Raw genomic sequence first — 21023 nt, forward strand, 5'->3', positions numbered from 1 at the left:
CAAGAACAGTTAGTTAATTTGACATGGCCCTGCTAATGGTCGCCCTTATGAAGAAATCACTGAAGATATGGGTACTACAGCAAAGTATGGTGAAGAGAACAGATGGTACCCAGCTACCAAAAAGAATAGTGTCTGGGGTTTTAGAGGCTTATATTCAAACAAGAAGCCATCTAAGTGAAGCATCAGCTACGTCTACGTGGAAGAAGCACAGCAACCTGTGTGATCCAAGGATAACAAAATCCAAACCCGAAGGAGGGAAAATATCAGAACTTAGATTGTGAACACTCAATTTGTTGAAGGCTATCAATGACAGTGGCAGCCCAAAGTTCCCACATAAATTACGCCTCTGTTGGGCAAGGGACGTGAATAATCTTGCAGCCAGGCAAAGTGTTGAACACTCTTTGATGGCAGATATAATTAGGTTAAAATATTGTACCTGGTTATCTGTTCTCCCTTTGACCCATTTTGGATTTGTTCTAGTTTTCAGTATTTCCTGCTTTTTTTGCAGCATATTTTTCTCTCTGGTTTATTTTAATACTGTTGTTGGTCTTTCTTTTCTTTTGGGGGGTTTTTGAATGAGTTTTCCAGCATATAAAGCACCGGTTGGGAGGATATATAGAGAACTGGTGTGATGGCTTATCGGGGATATGGGGTGAAGGTAGGAGGGAAATGGGGAGCAAATAATAACTGCAGAAGGGGGATGATGTTCTGGAACTGACTGTGGTGCTGTATATACAACTCTTAAAATATGACTAAACTATGGATGAATTATATCTCAATATGGAAAAAACTCTTAAATAAAAGGGTAGACTTACTAGTCCAAAAGAAACTTGTAAACTAATTTATGGCTCTCAGACCCCCTTCAGACTTAGAAATGAACCCCCTCCTGGGAGCCACATTATAGGCAAACAATAGGCAGGCTTGTCATGTGAATAGTAACATCTGTGAGGGAGGTGCTCCCCAGATCACCCCACTATATGAGGCCTGAAAGTAGCACTCACAAGGCAGGGAGAGTCAGGAACGTTGAGCCAATGGAAAGGGGGAACCCAGTGTGGAAGTGGGGAGAGAGCTGACACACTGGAGAAACTGCAGCCAGGATCACATAGCAATTTATGTATACATTATTGAATGAGATCTTTGACCTAAACCACAATAAAACCTTAAAAACCAAATTATTGGAAGGAGGCCTGGTGGTGCAGTGATTACCAACTGGACTGAACCCTCCAGGTCAGTGGTTTGAAACTATCAGGCACTGCGGGAGAAAGATGAGGCTCTTTACTCCTGTACAGGCTCAGAAACCCACGGTGGCTCTCCGCCGTCCTGCAGGCTCACTCCGAGTCCGGATCGCCTTGGTCTCCACGAGGTTGAGGTGGAAGCCTCTGCGGAGCCTCCCATTCCAGGCCAGGGGTCAGCAGTTTTTCCTCCTCGGGCTCCATCCGAATGGTCCATTTCCCTGTGTCAGCTTTGACTGCCCTGGCTCGACGCCGGGGAGACGCCTTGTTTCGGGATCTGGGGTCTCCTGGGTGCAGGGCCCCGAGTCACTGTGATCCCGGGCAGGCAGCTTGGCCTCACCGAGGCTGGAAACGCAGGTTTCTTCCCAGCTGTGGGGAGCCGGAAGGGGAGTTAACTCAGAACTGAGCATTATGGATTCCCTTTCTCAAAACGTCCCAACATGTCCCGAGACATTGGGAGGAAAGGAGAAAACGTGCCCTTCCTTCCACCACCGCTATCACTGAGTCTCCTCCCGTGCCACCCCCGGGGTCTGCTGGAATACCCCTTCCCCGGGGAGGCCGCCCCCTCAAGTGTTCGACAGCTCTTGCCACCACCTGACAAGTCCCGTCGCTTCTCTCTCGCGCCGCTCGCCACTCCCCAGTCCCCTAGAAGGCAGGGCTTTCTCTAGGGTTAGTGGGGACCATGGTGCACCAGAGCCTGGAACCCAGCCGGGTCCCCGGAAAGGATGCTCAGCTAGCGGTTTGGCGTTGCAGCCCCGCCTCTAAGGGCGGGCGGGGCACGTGCTGGCCCGGGGGCGGGGCGAGGGCGGGGCGGGGCGGGGCGAAGAGCGCTCGCCTGGGGAGGGGCGCCCATTGGCTCGCCTCCAGCCCGACGGAACCCTCGGAGCGCGGGTCGCGGCGCCCGCCCGGACGACTCGGGGAGCGGCGCCGCTGCCGCCGGAAGAAGCCGCGAGGGTTCCGCCCCGGACGGAGACTCGCGCGGCACGGTGGCTGGATGGCCGGGAGCTGCCATGGAGAGTCCCGCGGCGGACGCCGCCTCCGACGACGCCATGGACGCCTTCTTGGAAAAGTTCCGGAGCCAGCCCTACCGCGGCGGCTTCCGCGAGGACCAGTGGGAGGAGGTGGGCGGGCCGGGGTGTCGTCGAGTCCCCGAGACCTCCACGCGCGGGGCCTGTTTCTCGCGCTCCGGCGGCCGGCGCCACGAGCGCGCGGGGCTGCTTGCTCCTCGAGCCCGCCAAACCGGCCTCGCGGCTGGGAGGGTCATCTGGCGCGGCCACAGCCCGCGACGTGGAGTCCCCCCGCGGTCCCTCTGACCCCGGGCCCCTTGCGCTCCCACAACATTGCAGCCGCCCTAGGGACGCGGCGCGGGGTCCGTGGGCTCGTGGGCTCAGTCCCTGGCACGTGGCCTTACTGCCGCGCTTGCAGGATACGAGGGCGTTTTGGTTTGTTTTGAGATAAAGTTGTTTGTCTCTAAAGACTCCAAATCCATTTCAGCACACACACCCCCATCCCTTTTTTTTAAAGCCCCTCTGACCATTCTAGGTGTGAAGGACAAGGACTCTGGAGGGATTTTTTTTTTTAAGAAACGTATACTATATGTTTACACAGCTCATCTCAAGAAATGAAATCAAGATCACGATCCCGTTACATGATCCCGTTAAACCCCCCATCTGTTTGGTCACAACCCCTACCCCCCATCCTTCTTCCTGTAAAACTGGAATTTCACAGACTGGAAACAGGCCTGAAATGGGGGGCGGTGGGGGAGGGGTGATGCATCAAATCATGATGGGTAAGACACTTTGATAGCGTGTCAGTGGAGGCTTTTATTCATGTGACTTGTTCTCTTCACGTTCTCCAGGAATTTGAAAAGATCCCCCTGTTTATGAAGAAGGCGCCATCAGAAATCAATCCCCAAGAGAACCCCGACCTAGCTTGCCTCCAGTCAATTATTTTTGATGACGAACGATCCCCAGAAGGTATGCTATGTGATCCTCACACTTCTGTTGTGTGTGCAGGGAAACGAGGTAACATGAGTTAGGAAGATACGATGAAGAACAAGGTGTTAGGTGCCCCTGTCGCTGTTCTTGCCACACACCCCTGGCACACCTGCTTTCCACAGGTTGGGTTTTCACGGGCTTTTCTGGACTGGCTCCGAGAATGTCGAAGGAGCAGGAGTGGGCCCACAATGACTACACATTTGTGCCGAATCCAAAAGTTGTGTAGGCTCTTAACCAGGTGAGGAAGGTAGTTTGCCTTCCAAGGAGTGAAACAGTATGAGCAAAAACAGAAGTGTAATTTTACCCTGTTCCTTCAGCATTTCAAAAACAAAGACCTTTCTCTAAGAGCCAGGATAATTCTGCTGTTTTTTGTTTTGTTTTTCTTTTTTGGTAAGCATTTGGTCATCTATCCCATAAGATAATTGGAATTGATTATAGCGTTATATACGCATGCCTTTATTTTTCCAGGTTGATCCAGCTTTTGTGTATTGTTAATTTTGTGTTAACTTTGCCTGTGGGTTTCTTCTATTTGGTTTATCATGTTATTGCATGGTTTATTTTTCATGAACCTTTAAAAAAAACTAGGTAAGAGTGACAAGTTTTCCTCCTCTTTTAGAACAGGCCAAGACCTATAAGGATGAAGGCAATGATTACTTTAAAGAAAAAAACTATAAGAAGGCTGTGGTTTCCTACACTGAAGGGTTGAAGAAGAAATGTGCAGACTCTGATTTGAATGTTGTCCTTTACACCAACCGGGCAGCAGCACAATACCACCTGGGTAACCAGTTTTATTATTTGGTGCTTTCGCAAGAGTGAGCATATGTTAAGAGGTGTTGGGGTAGCTGCTGGAGGGCTTGAGAGTCCCAGGAAGAAGGGGAGATTATTCCGGAAAGCTAGACTGAGGGTGGTTGGTTCTGGTTCAGCTCTGGTCTTGTGAAAGTCAGCAAGGCTAAGCTCCCTACGAAGACCCTGGGGAAGATTCCTTCCTTTCCTCTTTTCACCTCTGGTGGCTGCTGGCAGCCCATGCTATTCCTTGCCTCTTAGCTACATCTCTCCAGTCTTCCTCCCTGCCTTCACGTGGTCTCTTCCTTGTGTTTGTGTGGTGTACCTGGCCTTCTTATATAAACTCACTGCCATCAAGTCGATGCCGATTTGTATCGACTCTGTAGGGCAGTGAGTTTCCGAGACTGAAGTTATTTTTACAGGAATAGAAAGCCCCTTGTCTTTCTCCTGAGCAATTTGGTGGTTTCGAATTGCTGACTTTGTAGATCACAGCCTAATTCCCACATAGCTTCATTTTAACTGATTACATCTCAAAAAAACCTATTTCCAAATGAGGTTACATTTTGAGGTTCCTGAAAAGTTGGGGAGTCCTGGTGATGTAGTGGTTATGAGTCAGACTGAGAAAGATGGGGCTTTCTACTCAGCCCTATAGGAGTGAGGTTTTTTCCCTTTTTCTTTCAATCCAGCTTAATAACTGTTAAATAGTATGTAAGTTGTCATCTGAGATTTCTAAAAACCTGAACACTTACTCTCTCAAAAAACACTGTGTGTGTGTGTAAGTGAGTTTTTACCCTTTTCTTGGGAATTCTAGAAAGACTGTGGCAATAGAGATCCTTGAATGAGAGATGCTAGCATGATCTAAAGGAGAGTGTCTCAAAGAGTATATTCTGTGGAGCCTTTGAGGTAAAAAATGTGTACAAGTGTAGAAAATGCTGCTTGCTGATGACCCTACAGCAAACACTGTTACCCGTGAAGGTCTTGTTTGTAAGCCCCTTTCAGCTAGCCCTTGTGAACGTGGTGCAGGGCTGCTGTGCCAGCGGGACTCGGGGAAGCCCTGGTGATTCGGATGATCGGTCTGGCTAGGGCCAGTGGGAAGGTGGTTCACCCACACACTGCACTTGAGTCCTTTCTGACTTGGAGCGACTCCACTGGACAGAGCAGAATCCACGCGTGTAAATCCTTATCGCAGCCGACAATCTTGTCTTTCTCCCCTCGAGTCGCTGGTGGGCCTGGCCGGCCAGCATGGTGGTTTTCAACCCCAAGCTTTTCCCACAGCTGCCCGAGGGCTCCTTGAAGGTGCTGATGCCGCCATTGAAGTGGGGGGTCTAGAGAAAAGGAGAAGATTTTGCAAAGTGAGCTCTGGGAGAAAAGTAAGTTGGCTTTGGGGCATGTCAGGTTGGAGGTCTCGAGAAACATCCAGGTGGGAAAGCACTTGGGGGAAAGGCTTGCGCTAGAGATGGATAATCCTAGATCTCTGTCTGTCTGTCGGTCTGTCTGTCTGTCTATCAACGTAAGCGTCAAGGTGACGGGAATGTGTAGAGTGAAAGAGTAAATGGCTGAGAGGAAACTTTTGGAATCAGAAATGGGGAATTGGTGGATAAAGTGGTTCCAAAATAGATGCATGAGGGTGTTAGGAAGAGAACCCAGGAAAAATCAAGATCTTGAGTGTCTAGGGAACACATTTAAGGGGAAAAGAAGTAGAGCAGAAAGATAAAAGCCAAACTCATTGTGGGCTAGCAATTCCACACCCCAGGTGAGTATAAAATATTCCACAAAACTCAATGTTCTTTCCTGTGCAGGGTGAATTCACCTGTACAGGTGTCTGCTTTTAAAATCCAGGACTGCTGCCTGCTTATTAGGAACTATTGGGGGGGGGGGGGCGATGTCTTAGTAATACTTTATTATTGTAAAAGTAATACATGCTTAATGCAGCAACTGTGAAAAATATGAGAGGTTAAAAAAGTAAAACAAATTGCACGAGCCAATCACCCTGTGGACACGTGGAGCAGGCACGCCCTCAGTCTAGTCGTCTATCTGTGTGTGCTCTGCTCTTTGACCGCACACGCACGTGCGCACAGCATTTTAAACTCGCTTGTCCTGAAAGGTACCAGGCCTGTGACTGTCTTTTCTGCCATCCTGCTCCTCAGAGGCGACCACCTCTAACGATTGCAGCTTTTCAAATGTTACTCGATCGCATGCTTGACATGTGGTCGGTTTGGGGCATTGTCTGCTGGCTCCTACTGTGGGAGATGAGCATTTTCTTTCCCCGCTGCCACATGTCACATACCTCTGCCTCCCTGTCTTCAGAGATAGATAGATATGCGCTTGCTTTGGGTTCATTATGCATGTAAAGTGCCTTATTATGTACATTTTCATTCACGACCATGTTGACTGTTTGCACCCTGTTCACTTGGTTGCCGCTGTTTCTGGCTCCCGGCCCCGCAGGTGTGGTGTGCGTTGTACTTTGCCTGGCGGTTCCCTGGGTCGGGGTGGTGACTCTTGATGCCTAGGGCACACAGCTGTGAATCTGCGATCTCTCTTCACCCTTATTGGGGTGTGCATGTGGGGTTCATTTGCATCTCTTGTGTTTGATCCCAGTTTCCTGGATCCCACAATTTTTCTTTCTTTACTCCAGTGTTTTGGTGGAATATATTATTTATCTGCTCTCTGATAAAGTACACATTAAAAGTAAATTCTGAAATCTTGTACTGCTGAAAGTGCTTTGGTTTAACTCTCACACTTTCATATTTGATCGTATGCATAGGTGTAGAATTCCAGGTTGGGAATCATTCTCCCTCAAAATTTACAGCATTCCTTCATTGTCTTCTAGCAATACTGAACAGTGTTCTTGAGAAGTCGAAAATGATTCAGATTTCCAGTGCTTTGGATGGTTCTTTTTTTATTTCCTTTGGAAGCTTCTAGAATTTTCCCTGGTGCTGACGTGTCATAGCAGTGTGTGTTCTGTATCCAGTGAACTTTCTGTTAGAACCTTGTTTCTAGAACATGTTCTGGAATTAGCTCATGCTTTCCTAACTGCCGTTGTTTGGGAACAGAGCTAGGGGCTCTTTCACTGCATCGACACCATAGTTGATGGTCCCCTTCTGGAGACCCTCTGTGTTACTGTTTGTATAGAGGAAACCTCTGGTCTTCCCCTAGGAAGGGAAAGGGGCGACCCCGTCACAGGAGACAGGTAAGGAATGTGGACTTCTGACAGCTTACGTCGATTTTCATCCACCTTCACCCCCATTCCCAGAGACTGCCTGCACCGCGGAGGTTGTGTGGTACGGCTTGGTGGCTCGTTGCCTTTCTTCCTGCTGGCTCAGCGTTCCACTTACTGGGCCTGGGGCCCGGGCTTTCTAGCTTTTCCACGTTTATTCTGTGTCCTTTCCTTTTTGGTCTTGGGGTGTAGAGCTTTTTGTTTGTTTTTAGGGGGATTTGGGGGTGGAGCTGAGTTAAGGGTATGTTTTCCATACCTTTAACCCGAAGCCCTTGGATTCTTATATGCATTCCCCGCCTCCCATCGTTGAGGCCGCGCTGCGGACACAGTTGGTTACGTGTGTAACTGTGCAATTTTTAAAGCGGTGGTGCGAATGGATCCAATAAAACATCTCCCAGTTCCACAGCGTCTACATGTGTACATGTGCCTTTGTATTCGGTTTTCTTTAACTTAATTTTACAAGCTGCACCTGTCATTAAAAACTAATCTGCAAGTGCTAGCGTAGCAGCTACATCAAAAGTTGCACCGGGCACCACTCTTTACAGACACCTGCCTGACTTTCTCCACTCTTCACTAAGCGTGTAGGCGGTGTTTCTGTTTTGTCTTTTACACTTTTTGTGAATTAGGTGAAGGTTTACAGAGCACATCAGGTTTCCACTCAACAATTCGTACTGATTTTGCGTCCCATCACTGACCGCAATCCCCACAGTGTGAGACAGTTTAAGGCCTCCCTGCCTCTCTCCAGCCCTCCTCCGTCCCTAGCCTTCTGAACTCTGTCCTTGAATGGATCTGCCCTTCGGGTCTCAAATGGCATGTGCACCTCGCTTGTATGCTTACTCTCCTGTAGACCTGTCTGTTCGCTAGCTGAGAACTCAGCTCATTCCCAGATCTGAAGGGTGACAAAGGCATGGGCGCAGGGCTCCGCCAGTCTCTGTCTGTCCAATAAGCCTGATCTTTTTATAATCCTGAGGTTTTTGTTCCATGCTTCTCTCTCATGCTTACTTACCCAGGACCTTTGAGTGTGCTCTCTCTCACATAGTTGGTAGTGGTCTCCACGTGTCTTGAAATTTTTCACTCTTCATTGCGGTGGACAGGGAGAGCCCAAGAGTTGTCCCTTAAATAGCCGCTCACCAGCTTTTCAGACTCTAGTTGCTGTCCACCAACGTAGGATGTAGAACATTGCCTTTGTGAACTCTGACCTTGGGGCCCCTTAAGTGTTTTAAAAATAGTACAAAAATGAACAGAGTTAGCCGTAAGATTTTTGAAAAATCATTTTATTGGCACTCGTACAATTCTTATCATAAGCCATACATATATCCATTGTGTCAAGTACATTTGTACATTTGTTGCCATCATCATTCTCAACATTTGCTTTCTACTCTAGCCCTTAATATCAGCTCCTCATTTTCTCCCTCCTTCCCCCCTCTCCCTCCCTCATGAATCCTTGATAATTTATAAATTACTATTTTTCCATATCTTACAATGTCCCACGTCTCCCTTCACCCACTTTTCTGTTGTCCACCCCACAGGGAGGAGGTCACATGTAGATCCTTGTAATCAGTTCCCCCTTTCGACCCCACCTTCCCCCCACCATCCCAGAATCGCCACTCTCCCCAATGGTCCTAAAGGGGTCATCTGTCCTGGATTCCCTGTGTTTCCAGTTGCTATCTGTACCAATGTACATCCTCTGGTCTAGTCAGACTTGTAAGGTAGAATTGGGATCATGATAGTGGGGGAAGAAAGCATTTAGATCCCTTCGACACCTCGTGGTCACACCAGCTGGTGTGCTTCTTCCATGTGGGCTTGGTTGCTTCTGAGCTAGATTAGCCATAAGATGTTACCAGTAATTCTATTACTTCAGGTAAAGCAAAGATTTCTAGTTTATCCCGAGGATGCCCCTTTCACCCTCTTGCCAATAAAGATTATTATCTGTCTTCCATTTTCACCATGAGTGAGGGTGAGTATTTTTCATGGACCTACTAACCATGTGTCCACAGCCTGTGGCTGTGCCTGATGCTGTCAGCATTTTTAAGGCTCTTGAGCACCCTTACATTTGTTGTAGACGCCGTGGCTCTGAGTTGTGCTTCCCCAAGGTTGGACATCAGTGTCTTTTGTCAGTGCACACAAAATGTTGGCAACATTCTGACCTCAAAATTTGTTCTCTTTCTGTTTGCACTGGGATTTTGTCAGGCAATTTTCGTTCTGCTCTCGGTGACGTGGTGGCTGCCAGGAAGCTCAAGCCCTGCCACATCAAAGCAGTAGTGAGAGGTGAGTCTTGTGGAGAGTCCATGCGATGCTCCTGTGGAGAGGAGGGAACTCATCGCACCAACAGTTGGGCCATTTTAAGCTTAGATATTAAGGTGCTTAAAATACTAATTAGGTCACCTTGTTTTTGCAATCTTGATAAAAGTTCCTGCTTCTTATTAATAGCAACATGCCCAGTTCAAAAGAATTCTCCAAAGAACAAACTAACCCTTTGTGTTTTGAGGACTTGAAGGGAAATTGAGACTCATTTTAAATTAATAAAGAATAAAATTAATTAAAGCAGCTCCAAAAGCCACACTCCTAATATTTCCCCCCCCCCAAAATTAGCTGATTGGAGGCGAGATCTTCAAATGCCATTTCATGTTAATTAAAAGATAAGTTAGAGGCCTTTCCTGATAACACTGATGCTGAGATCTTTCCAGATTATTTTCCTGTTGTAGTCTGACCTTTCCATATAATAATAGTGGTGTTATTATTTTTATATAGCACCCTTTCTTTGAGAAACGCATGGGTGCTTTGCAAACTTTTAATTATTCATCAGACATTAATCTTTGCTACATCCCCATAGACGAGCTTAACATGCTTCATCCAGTCATGCCTCTGTAGATGGTCCTGTCCGTGGGTGGACTGGAGCCGCTTCCTCCGCTGTGGGAAGAAGACGGCTCCCATACAAAGCGGGCGAGTGACCTGAACTTACACCTGTTACTTTAGCCCTGGAATCCTCAGATCAGTTGTCACTTTTACCTTACCGTGTGAGGGTCAGTTTGCTCGTCTCTGGAAAATGTAATGGAATTCTATGCTGTCTAAGCCCGTAAACGTAGGACATTTCCAAATTCTGCGTAGCGCTTGAAGTGGCCACTGGAGAAAATGCAATGCAACAACAGTGTGTTTTTACTGGAAAAGAGAAGCAGCTTGCACTGGTCGACATTAAAGAACACGATTAGGAGAGGCCTGCGTGTCTTTGACCACGGGCTTGATGAACGGCTGAGGCAAAGCCCACTTGTCCCTCTTAAAAATCACCCGAGCTGGGATTTAGTCTAACCCCCCGGGCAGATGAGGACCTTGGAGCTCAGGCATGGTTCTGTGTCTGAAGCCCTGCTAGTGGAGGTACAGCCAGGCTGTTTGGTTCAAGGCCTGTGCTCTTTGCTAGTAAGCTGCGGCCTTCCCGACGTTAGTAAGAGTCCTCCATACCAGAGATCCTTGCTTTGTGTCCAGGATGCAAAAATGTGTTCGCTGTCGGAGCGCGCAGCACAGGGGCTCCAGCTCCTCCTCTCCCTCCAGGGCTGGTGGCAGCTGCTGGGGGTCGGGCTGGGGCTTCTGGGCCCACTGTCCAGTCTAAGGATTCCGGGTTCTGCAGGTGCCTTATGCCATCTGGAACTGAGGAACTTTGCCGAGGCCGTGAGCTGGTGTGAGGAGGGGCTGAAGATAGACGGCAAACAGAAGAAGCTCCTGGACACGAGGGTGAAAGCAGACAGGCTGAAGGTTGGTGGCAGAATGTGCAGCTGATGACCGAGTGGCCACGCAGATTGTGCTTCTCGGGCCACGGCAGACTGCTCTCCGAAGCAGAACCCAAAACCGTCACTGCGATAGTCCCTGGCCGGAGAGCTCTGGAGAGAGACACGTGGTGCAGTTACAGTGTGAGGCCAGTAAGCAAGGACGTGGACTGAGGGCCTCTCATCAAGCCCACGGAAATGTTCCCTGTCTTTTCATTCCATTTTAACATTGAACTTTATGACGCGCTCGTATGCCTTGAAGAAACAACAACGGTGCAAAAGGTCATATTTTGTCTTGGTTCCACTTACATGACACACCAGAACAGATAAATCCATAGATGCAGAAACCAGACTAGGGCTGGTCGCCGAGGGGATGCTGAACAGCAGACTTGACTGACCACCGATGTGACCTCCATTTTTTAAAAATACTCACCACAAAGGCAAAAACTTCATTAATGGGGCTTAGTCAACACTAAAAATACCTGCTTTTCAAAGGACATTGTTCAGAACAGTATTAAGAGAAGCCATTCAGGACACACGGAATCCAGGTCAGATAAACCCCTCAGGAACAGAAATGGGAGTAGTGACACCAGGAGGGCAGGGGGAAGGTGGGGGAAAGGGGAAGAAACCGCGGGGGACAGGAGACAGTGACTAGTGTAAGACAGGAAAATAATAGTTTATCATTTATCAATGGGTCAGGAGGGGGAGGGTAAAGAAGAGCTAATACCACGGGCTCAAATGTAAAGTGTTTTGAAAGGATGATGGCAACACCTATACAAATGTGCTTGACACAGTGGGTGTGTGGATGGTTAGAAAAGCTGTCAGAGCCCCAATTCAAAATCTTTAAAGAGAGAGAAGCCAGTAAGTGGAAGAAATATTTAGCAAAGAATTTGTATCTGGAATACATTCATATATATGCTCAACATGTTATCTATTTACTCAGTAGGAAAAACACTTTCTTCTTAATGGGCTTGATTTGGTGTGGTACACAAATACTTAACATATATGTAAATGTCTAACGAGCGAACGGAATATGCCTGGCATCACTGGCGGGCAGTGCCGTGATGGGAGCCAGCACACTGTCCGACCGAGAGACGGGTGCAAGCAGCCACCTTGGAAACCACTGTGGTAGCTCCTAGAAAGTAGAGTATGCACGCCTGCTCTGAAGATCCCGCAAATCTGCTCCTGGGCTTTCAGCTAAGACAAATGAGACCATGTTTCTAAAAAGGCCCCTGAGAACACTCGTGGCTGCTTTCCTTGTGCTGGTGCAGAGCTGGAGACAGCCTTTGTGCCCAGCCGTCAGAGTGGATGAAGTGGTGGCACAGCATGCACTGGAGCGTAACGGCAGTAAGCAGAGAGCGCAGGGCAGTGGTGCAGGACACTGACGGCAGAGGGGCCGGAGGGAGCGTTCCAGGAGATGGAAGTGCCCGGCTGGACTGGAGGGTTGGGTACTCGGGTGTGTGCATGGGCCGGAACTCGTTGAGCTGTACGTGGACTTTTCGATGTGTGCTGTCGCAGGCTTTGCCACGTTTGTAACTGGACTGAGTCCACTTACTGGGGTCCCTTGCCACGAGGGCATGGGGTGGCGGCCAGCTGTCACAGGGCAAGAGCAGGTGGCACTGAGGAGCGAGGTCTCGGGCTGAGGCGTCTGAATTTCACTTTCAGCGGATGGCACAGAGGGATGCAAGGAAAGCAACATTGAAGGGAAAGAAGGAGCAGGATGGCAACGAGACGTTAATCCAGGCCATTCGGGTGAGTTCCCAAAGCGTGGCCTGTCGTCTGCTGAAGCCACTAAGCCAGCAGCGCGTGGGAACCTTCCTTGGGACGCTTCCCCTGACGCCGTAGCCCTGCTCATGCTCGTGAGGTGGTGTGATGAAGGGGCCCGCGGCACCCGGCGCATTCCCAGGGTCCTCCAGGGCAGAGGTTGCTGACGCTCGAAGGGACATTGCCGAGGATACTCTGGGTCACATGCTAATTTCCCCCTCCTGCAAAGTTTAGTTGTTAGGATCCCCTGGCCACAGCTGAGGTGAGCCCTGACTGGTCAGACCCCAGACGTGGCCCTGTTTCCCAGAGAGACTCAAGATAGGTCAACCCAGTATTTTTCATGTCCACGTACAAGCCCAGCAGAAGCGTCTGCCACTGCTGTACCTACACGTTTTCTTCCCACTGTGCCTTTGCGCCTGCTGTTCTCCCCTCGCCCCTCAGTTGTCCTGGGCCTGGCATTGCCGACTGCCACAGCCCCTCGCTTCCTGTCCTCTGCGGCCCTTTCTGTGGCTGGGGTCCCAGGATGGAACACCGCTGGAGCTCGGCTCTGGCACAGGGCCCTGTGTGTAGTAGAGCCCCCCCCCCCCCCCAGGCCTCAGGTGATGAAGGTGCATTGTGGAGGGCCGGCCCACAGGCAGCGCACAGCTTCCCACCCTCGTGGTCTGAATTGAGGGCCGGGGGGAGGTGTTTCTTTCATCCAGGCTCGCAACATCAGGTTAGTTTCTGGAGCTGCTGGTGAAGATGAAGATGAAGATTCTGCTTCTGAAGGTCCAGGGGCTCTTTTCCTGGATGGGTCCAATACTGAGAACCCCTATGGAGCCCGAGTGAGTCTGGACGAGCAGGGCAGGCTGGGCTGGCCAGTGCTCTTTCTGTACCCAGAGTATGCCCAGTCGGACTTCATCTCTTCCTTTCACGAGGACTCCAGGTACCTCCGCCGGACAGCTCTCGGCACTTGCTGACATGCTTGACCACATGGGGGGGGCCGGGGACTGGGAAGGCCGGTCTGGTGAAGTTTTCCATGAGGAAGGACTAAGGTGTAGGGGATTCCACGCCGCCTGGTTTGGTGTGACCTCTCTGGCCTGTTGTGTGTTTCCCTCGGCCCTGCCCGCCGAGGTCTGCAGTGAGACATCTCAGCCCATGCTGACTGGGCCAGTGGATGGGACCCGCACACAGTAGAGGCTTTGCACAGAGTGCGCTTCGGTCACCTCCATATGCCACTGGTGGATGATCATTCACGTGTGTAAATGTTAGCGGACAAGATAATTGGCACATGTAACGTGAGATTCCATCAGGTTGACACTTAGGATGAGGCCCCCTGGAGGTGCTGCTGTCAAGTTGTGCTACTTCAAGGAGCAGCACTAGGTCAGCGGTCCGCAGTGGTGCATGGTGGATGCTCCGATCCAAAAGGGTGTATACCTGCCTTGTGTGTCTTAACCGTTTCCGATGCGTCTTTGCAGTGGTGTCCCTGGACGGTGGTGTGGGGAGGTAGATCTGTGGGTCGTGAGCCCAGAAAGCACGTTGTTCCCTTAGGTTTATCGACCACCTGACAGTGATGTTTGCTGAGACGCCCTCTTGGGACTTGGAGCAGAAATACTGTCCTGATAATCTACAGGTAAGAGAAGTTGGACTTTTGTCTTTCATGGGATTAAAAGAAAACAAACTTTAATGAACACACCTTTGCAGTACAAGCACTTTATCTTCCTCTAGTCATTTTTGAGGAAGATGCTGATGCCCTGTCACCCAGGTATTACAGGGACACTGGTGCATGGTCTCTTACTAGTAGCGCCACTTCTAATCCAGAGCCACGGACTGTATTCTTTCTACTTTGGCAGAGCCCTGGTGGCACTGGGCTCCTGGTGCGGTTGGTGTTCAAACCCACCCACCAGCCATTCCTTGGGAGAAATATGGGGTGTCTGCTGCCATCAAAATTTATACTTTCAGAAGCCCTATCTAGGGTCGCTGTGAGTCCGAATCGACTCGATGGCAGTAGGTGAGATATATTCGTAACCACGGCGGATTCATTCCCTCACTTTACTCGCTGTCCCTCTCCCACTGTCCCTCTCCCACGTGCGGCCTTCCTGCCCAGTTGCACTTGAAGCTCCCTGTCAGGCCGCTGAGCCTTACCGTCCTGTGTACTCAGACACTGTCCTGCCCTGCCCTACCCTCATGGACAGTCGCCTCATCTGCTGGGGTGCCAACTGCCCCCATGATGCTCTCCTCTGCTCAGATGGCTTGGGGCCCCAACACAGCCTTCTGACAAGGAGGCTGGCTGACTGTGGGTGTGGGTGCGCTGACTGGGCCCTGATACCAGTGTGGGACCTGCTTTGTCAGCATCTTCCTCTTCTGTCTCCTCTGTGGCTCTCTCCGGGCTCCTCCACGCCTTGCCCTTCTCTGCCTTCCCTCAAGCAGTGGTGGCCAGAGGACAGGATTGTTCGGCGACGGAAGGCTTGAGTCTTGGCTGCTAGGTTCACTAGTGGGGCGACTTGGGCCGGTCCTGCTTCTCTCAGCTCCAGTGTGTCTTGGGAACTGGAGTTGACCATCCTTTTCTCTCAGTGTCATGAGGGGGGCTCCATGCAAAGTGGTCTCTTTCTGCTTGCCCTGGCCTGGACACACACAGCAGGTGCGGCCGGGGCCTTTAGTCGTGCCTGACTGCAGCTGCCTGAAGGAGTCCTGGTGGCCAAAGGGCAGCACTTGCAGTCTCGCAGCGGCTTCCCAGGAGAAAGCCCAGGCCGTCTGCTCCTGTCCAGGCTGTGGCCTTGGATCCCATGTGAGACGTCCCCCTCCATGGCACCCAGGAGCCGTAACGCCGCTTCTCTGCTGGTCCTGCAGGTCTACTTTGAGGATGAGGAGAGGGCAGAGCTGTACCGCGTGCCTCCCGAGAACACCCTGCTGCAGACGCTACAGCACGCCAGGTGAGTTGCCCGTGGGGGAGGGGCTCGGCCATCCCCCGTGTCAGCACAGGCCCTCCGACTTTGGGCCTGACACAAAGCTGTGTGAGGTGGCCGCTGTGGGGCCTGGCCTGTGGCCTGTCCCCCATTGTTGAAGGCACAAAGGAAGGAGCTTTGCCTCGAGCGAGCTGTGTCCCCGTGACTAAGCAAAGCACCGCATCTCCACACGGGTAGCTGTGCCCTGCATGCCCCGGACCTTCAGAGCCAGTCAGTTGGCTTCCACGTGCTCAGACCACTGCACTCGGTGTCTCTGTCCTAGTGGTGGCAGCCAGCTGGAATTGGCAAGTTGTCTCTGCAGCCGTGGGGGGGCTCCCGCAGAGGTGTAGAAGTGGGCTGGTGAACCACTTGCCCCTTGGCTCTGAGCAAAGCTAAGAAGAGAAGCCGGTATTTTTGCACTGAGGCAGAAATAGCCCGTGTCTTGGAGAGCCCGGCGGAGGCCTGGCATGCAGCTGAGCCGGGGGGAACCAGAGGGGCTTAGGTGATGCACGTGAACAGCTCACTGTGAGGCCCGAGGCAGGGGAAAGGGCCCGGTGGCCATCGTGATTTGGGGCTGGCCAGGCAATGTCCAGGGGTCCTGGTGCTTATGCTGTGGTTTTGTGGGGAGGTACACCAAGGGGAAGGTTTCCTCCAAGCCGACCGATGACTTCTCCAGGTCCCTTTACTCATTCTAACACACAATTATAGCTGTACATTCTCTCAGCTGTTAGCCAATCACACAGATTCTCTGCAGGCTTGAGACCCACCCTAGTCCACCGCCAGAGGCTGGGGGCAGGGAGCGAAAGCAGGCGGACTGACTGGAGGAAAAGCAACTTCCTGCTTCTCAGAGTCACGGAAATACTGTGGGGAGGGATTGCTGTTTAAACACCGAGAATAGGCGAGAGGCCACCCAGGACCAGGTTCTGGCAACTGCAGATCCTAAACTGGGTGGAGTCTAGACACAGGACCCCTTGTTAGAACCAGGCCCCTTGATGGATGCGAACACCTAGACCTGGGAGGCCAAGCCCTGCCAACCCCCTTTGCTGTACACCCAACAGCAGCAGGCAGCTGCTCGGTCCCTGCAGCCCTGGCTCTGGTCAGACACCCCATCACAATTCCTTCTCCAAATTAAAGTCCGTCTCCGACCTCTCCAGAGAGCCAGCCAGGAAGCCTCTCCTGGCTCTCTATCCCCAGAGCGGGGATTAGGCCTCCATGGCTGACGTTCATCTCACAATGCTGTGCCTTGCTCTCGTTAATTGGGTTCTTATCTCCCTGCCCCCAGGACTGAACTCCGGAGCAGGGGCGCTGGCTTCGTTTGTCTGCTTCCTCTGTGTTCTCTGCACAGGGGCCTGGCTTACCTGAGCACTCACCAGCTGTATTGAGTGACTGAACGCATGTGGTGTAGTTTTATTCAGCTTTCGACCTAAACAGGCATGAGGTGGGAGCCCCAGCCTAAAGGTCTGGCTACACTCGTGGAGAGAGGGTCAGGCTCGTTTGCCAGTTTTATAAACCACTAACCAAACAAATGTGCTCAACTTGCATTTTAATGTGGACTCCTTTCCAGAGGGTCACCTTGAAGGTTGTTGGGAAAGTCCATGGCTGATTAAGATTGTAATTCAATTAACACATCTCTCCCTCTCTCTCATGTTCATTGCAGGTACTCGGTAAAAGCCCTGACCCCAGCATTTTTGGTCTGTGTTGGATCCTCTCCTTTTTGTAAGAATTTCCTCCAGGGGAGAAAGGTGCGCCAAGTGAAGTGACCAGGCTGGGCTGTGGGAGCCAGAGCCCTGGGCTGCGCCCTCACTCTCCTGTGGCCGGAGTCCAGTGCTGAATGTCACTGCCGAGACAGTGCCTCCCAGCCCCCAGCCAGAGGGCTGCTGCTGACGCCCCTGGACTGCAGCCTGTCTGGCCGGTGCGGAACACCAGCTGGCTTCCACTCTCCTCTGTGGGCAGAGCTCTGTCCTTGAACTCACGACAAGCTAGCTGTATTCGCCACCTCTCAGAAGAGACTGCAATTACCACAGCAGCTGCCCCAAGTAGCGACTGGCTTGGGACCAGTGACATGACTCTCACTGCCTGTGGAAGGAAGATGATTACAAGAGCTATGCTCACATAAGCAAACGGTGCGTCCAGCTTTAAGGCACTGACTGAACCACGGGCGTCCCTGCTGTGAGACCTGGGCCTCCAGCTATTTCGTGTGCACCGGGGTGCTTTGAGTGGGAAGTTATAGGCGCCTTGGGGTGGGGCAGAGCCAGGAAAGCCTGGGCCCCGTCTACATCTATACACACTGTACACAGGTCCTTGATACCGAACCTTCAGAATACTGCAGGCAGACTGGAGCTCTGAATTCCTCCCGTTTTCACATTTGGGTGTTGTGCCTCTTAAAAGACTGTGCATGCTGGGTCACTGTCATGGGAATGTCTGTCTACAGTAAGTTACCTTTAGAGCAGCGATTCTCAACCTGTGGGTCAAGACCCCTTTGGAGGTCAAACGACACTTTCACAGGGGTCACCTGATTTATAACAGTAGCAAAATGGGTTATGAAATAGCAATGAAAATAATTTTATAGTTGGGGCGTCACCACAACATGAGGAACTGTCTGAAAGGGTCACGGCATGAGGGAGGTTGAGAACCACTGCCTTAGAGGACATTGTCTGCACTTGCCCGGAATCACCCACCTCTAGCAGCCCCCTACCCCACCTCACCCCACCCCCAGGGATGCTCTGGAAAGGCTGTGATGTGAATTCAAAGGGATGTGAGCAGATGTGCCTTGTGCCCTGTTGGACCCGCCTGAAGAGCCATTGCTCTTGTCCCTGTGCTTGAGGAATCTGGCTCCCAAACGGGCTCTTCCTTCAGCCCGGACCCAGACGGATAAGACGGAGCAGAACTGAGGCGTCTGGCCTGACGCCAGCTGCTGCCCTGAGGCTGGGTTCACTGGGAACTGGGTTGTGTGCCCGTGGTCTCCTGTGGAGGACCCACGGGGCCAGTCACTTCCCTTCCAGGTACGGGTCCCAGCCTGTGGCTGCAGCATGGCCATATGCAGGCTGTTCTCGGTGCGAACTCGGAATGGTCTAGAAGGGCCCCGTATCTAGTTAGGGATGCCCCCAGAAGGTACTGCAGTGTTGTGATATCAGCCATCTCTGCTTTGCTCCTGGGCCTCAGTGAAACCCATGGTAGGCTCTGGCGTCCCTGATACCTGACCCCTAGAAAATAAGACTTACCCAGCCCCTATGCACTGTTGAGCAGGGCTCCGGCCTGGGCTGTGACATTGACCTCTTCCAGAAGCCATACAGCTGCTTGTGGGCCACCCAGCCCGGCTACAGGCCCTCTGCCATTGCCTCAGTCCTGCAACCTGAGCTGCGTGGCCTGGCTGCACACCTCATTTTAGCCGTCAGGGACTCACCCAACAGGCTGCTGAGCTGAGGGCCCTCAAGCCCCCATTCCTCCCAGGCCTGATGTGGAAGACCTGTAAGGGGCCCCAGGGATGACCTCCCTAACCTTGCCAGGCCCACAGTGAGCCCAGGACATGGCCAAGGCCACAGGGCCAGCTGCTTTGAGTGGCCTCATTGCAGGACAGCCAGAAGACTGGCGCCTGTTCTGGTCTGGCTCTGAGTTCTTAGGGGCGCATGGTGGCCTCTCCAGCCACAGCTCTGCTCTGGGCCCTCCACATCTACCACACGGTGCTCCAGGCCCACTGCCCCTGGACTCCCAGCAAGCACTGCCTGCGAGTCTTGGTCGCCTCCTGCGCCCCATGCCCTGAGAGCGGCAGCATTCTGGTCCATGTGCCCACCCTCTGCTCTTGGTCCAATGACTAATCCCTCTGAGACTTAGTCTTCTGCCAAGTGAGGTTAAAGGTGCCTGCACTCAATACCTGAGGGTGACATATTGCTCCCCGCCCTCCACCAAATCCACTCCTGCAGGGGAAGGGCTCTGCCAGGGTGCAAGCAGTGCTGTCTACAGGCAGAACAGCCTCCTGGCGCCCAGAGCCAGGACGCCTGCCTGCAGCCCAGGGTGCAGAGGCACTGTGCTGCTCTGGCTAGCAGGCCTCCCGCCCCGCTGTTGAGGTGGTTTGGACATGCGCGGTCACACAAGGGCAGGAAAGAGCCATTTGTTTCTGTTCTTCCTGGGCATGGGCCTGCCCCGAGGATCTCCCAGGTCATCTGCGGGTGACATGCAGAGCAGGGAGGGTGCCGTCCACAAATGAGGCCTGCGCAGCATGGCTAGACTGGGCAGAGCTGCAGCGGGAAAGACTAATTCATAACTCTCCCTTTGCTACTCTTAGGAGTCATCATGTAAATAGCTGACATACAGGATGTCATTGTTAAAACAACATAATTCAAGCATAGTGATTAATCACAAAACCAATATGTAATTCTATATTGTGAACTATTTTTAATTACAAATAAGTGAGATTTTTGTCTTGAAGTATGGTGTAGCATGGGTAACCGTCTTCACACACCAGGTACTCATGTGGGCATATCTTCCTGTGGGCAGACCCACGTGGAGATAGAGGAGCGGTGTCTCGGTTCCTAAGACCATCAGAAATGTGTTTTCCGATGGTGTTAGGCCATTGGACCCCAAAGGGGTCTTGACCCACAGGTTGAGGGCTCAGCATAGGCAAGGGGAGCCCCCATTCCTGGCCATGCTGGCTGAAAGTGGAGCGGCAGAGAAAATGAAGCCACTGCAACAACGGGGGTTCACAGCAACAGTCAAAATGGGTCCAGGACCAGGCTGTGTGGCATTCTGTGGTACACGGTCACTGAGTCCGAGCCCGTTTAATAACCCCTACCACCACCATCCCTCTGTCCCGACATCCCCCATGCTCAGCCGTGTCACCTCGGGGCCCACCAGACAGCTCCTCAATAGTCAGGACCATGTCTGCACCCCCGGGCCAAGCCCAGCTCACGCGGTGAGAGGCAAGCGGAGCTCTGACTGACCAGGAGGTGTATGGCCTTGTGCTTGGTCCTGTGCACTCCAGGGGAGTCTGGCCCATCCAGCAGAGTGGTGTGCCCAGAGTGGGTGTCCTGAGCTCCGGCAGCCAGAACCAGGGCTGGGCTGGACGGCAAGGGTGGTCTCTTCATTGAGAAGCCCCTCAGCTAGTCCATGGCAGAAAGGATTGGGTTGCAGAAGGCGCAGACAGCCCACGTGCAAGCGGAAGGGGAAGAGGTGGCCCTGGATTAGGCCCGGGTTGCTGCTGCTCGCCACAATGCCTGCCCATGCGGCGGCATCGTGGTCAGGTTGATGGTGCAGCTGGAGTGTAAGGGTTAAGAATAGCGGGGTTCAGAGCTCCCCCTCGGCCAGGGATAGCAGTGAGCGTGGCCCTGGGTAGGTTGTGTGACTTCTTGAAC

At 52.0% G+C, this 21023-nt stretch overlaps 1 protein-coding gene across 1 annotated transcript; it reads left to right on the plus strand.

Annotated features, from left to right (window-relative positions):
• Positions 1-2164: 2164 nt before the first annotated feature.
• On the plus strand, positions 2165-20100 carry TTC4 (tetratricopeptide repeat domain 4). The gene is made up of 10 exons (XM_075556669.1): positions 2165-2353; positions 3091-3208; positions 3846-4007; positions 9420-9497; positions 10852-10976; positions 12653-12739; positions 13453-13676; positions 14282-14363; positions 15581-15663; positions 17333-20100. The coding sequence occupies exons 1-10, from the start codon at positions 2243-2245 to the stop codon at positions 17433-17435; spliced, it is 1173 nt and encodes a 390-aa protein (XP_075412784.1). The 5' UTR covers positions 2165-2242; the 3' UTR covers positions 17436-20100.
• The last annotated feature ends 923 nt before the right edge of the window (positions 20101-21023 follow it).

This window comes from Tenrec ecaudatus, chromosome 1 (genome assembly GCF_050624435.1).
Source record: "Tenrec ecaudatus isolate mTenEca1 chromosome 1, mTenEca1.hap1, whole genome shotgun sequence".
Taxonomy (NCBI): domain Eukaryota; kingdom Metazoa; phylum Chordata; class Mammalia; order Afrosoricida; family Tenrecidae; genus Tenrec; species Tenrec ecaudatus.

Excerpts from the sequence above, each read along its gene's own strand:
- TTC4 (XM_075556669.1), top strand. The coding sequence starts at position 2,243 with ATGGAGAGTCCCGCGGCGGACGCCGCCTCCGACGACGCCATGGACGCC. Across the intron at positions 10,977-12,652 it reads TGAAAGCAGACAGGCTGAAG|CGGATGGCACAGAGGGATGC; the intron begins GTTGGTGGCAGA and ends TTTCACTTTCAG. Across the intron at positions 12,740-13,452 it reads CGTTAATCCAGGCCATTCGG|GCTCGCAACATCAGGTTAGT; the intron begins GTGAGTTCCCAA and ends TCTTTCATCCAG.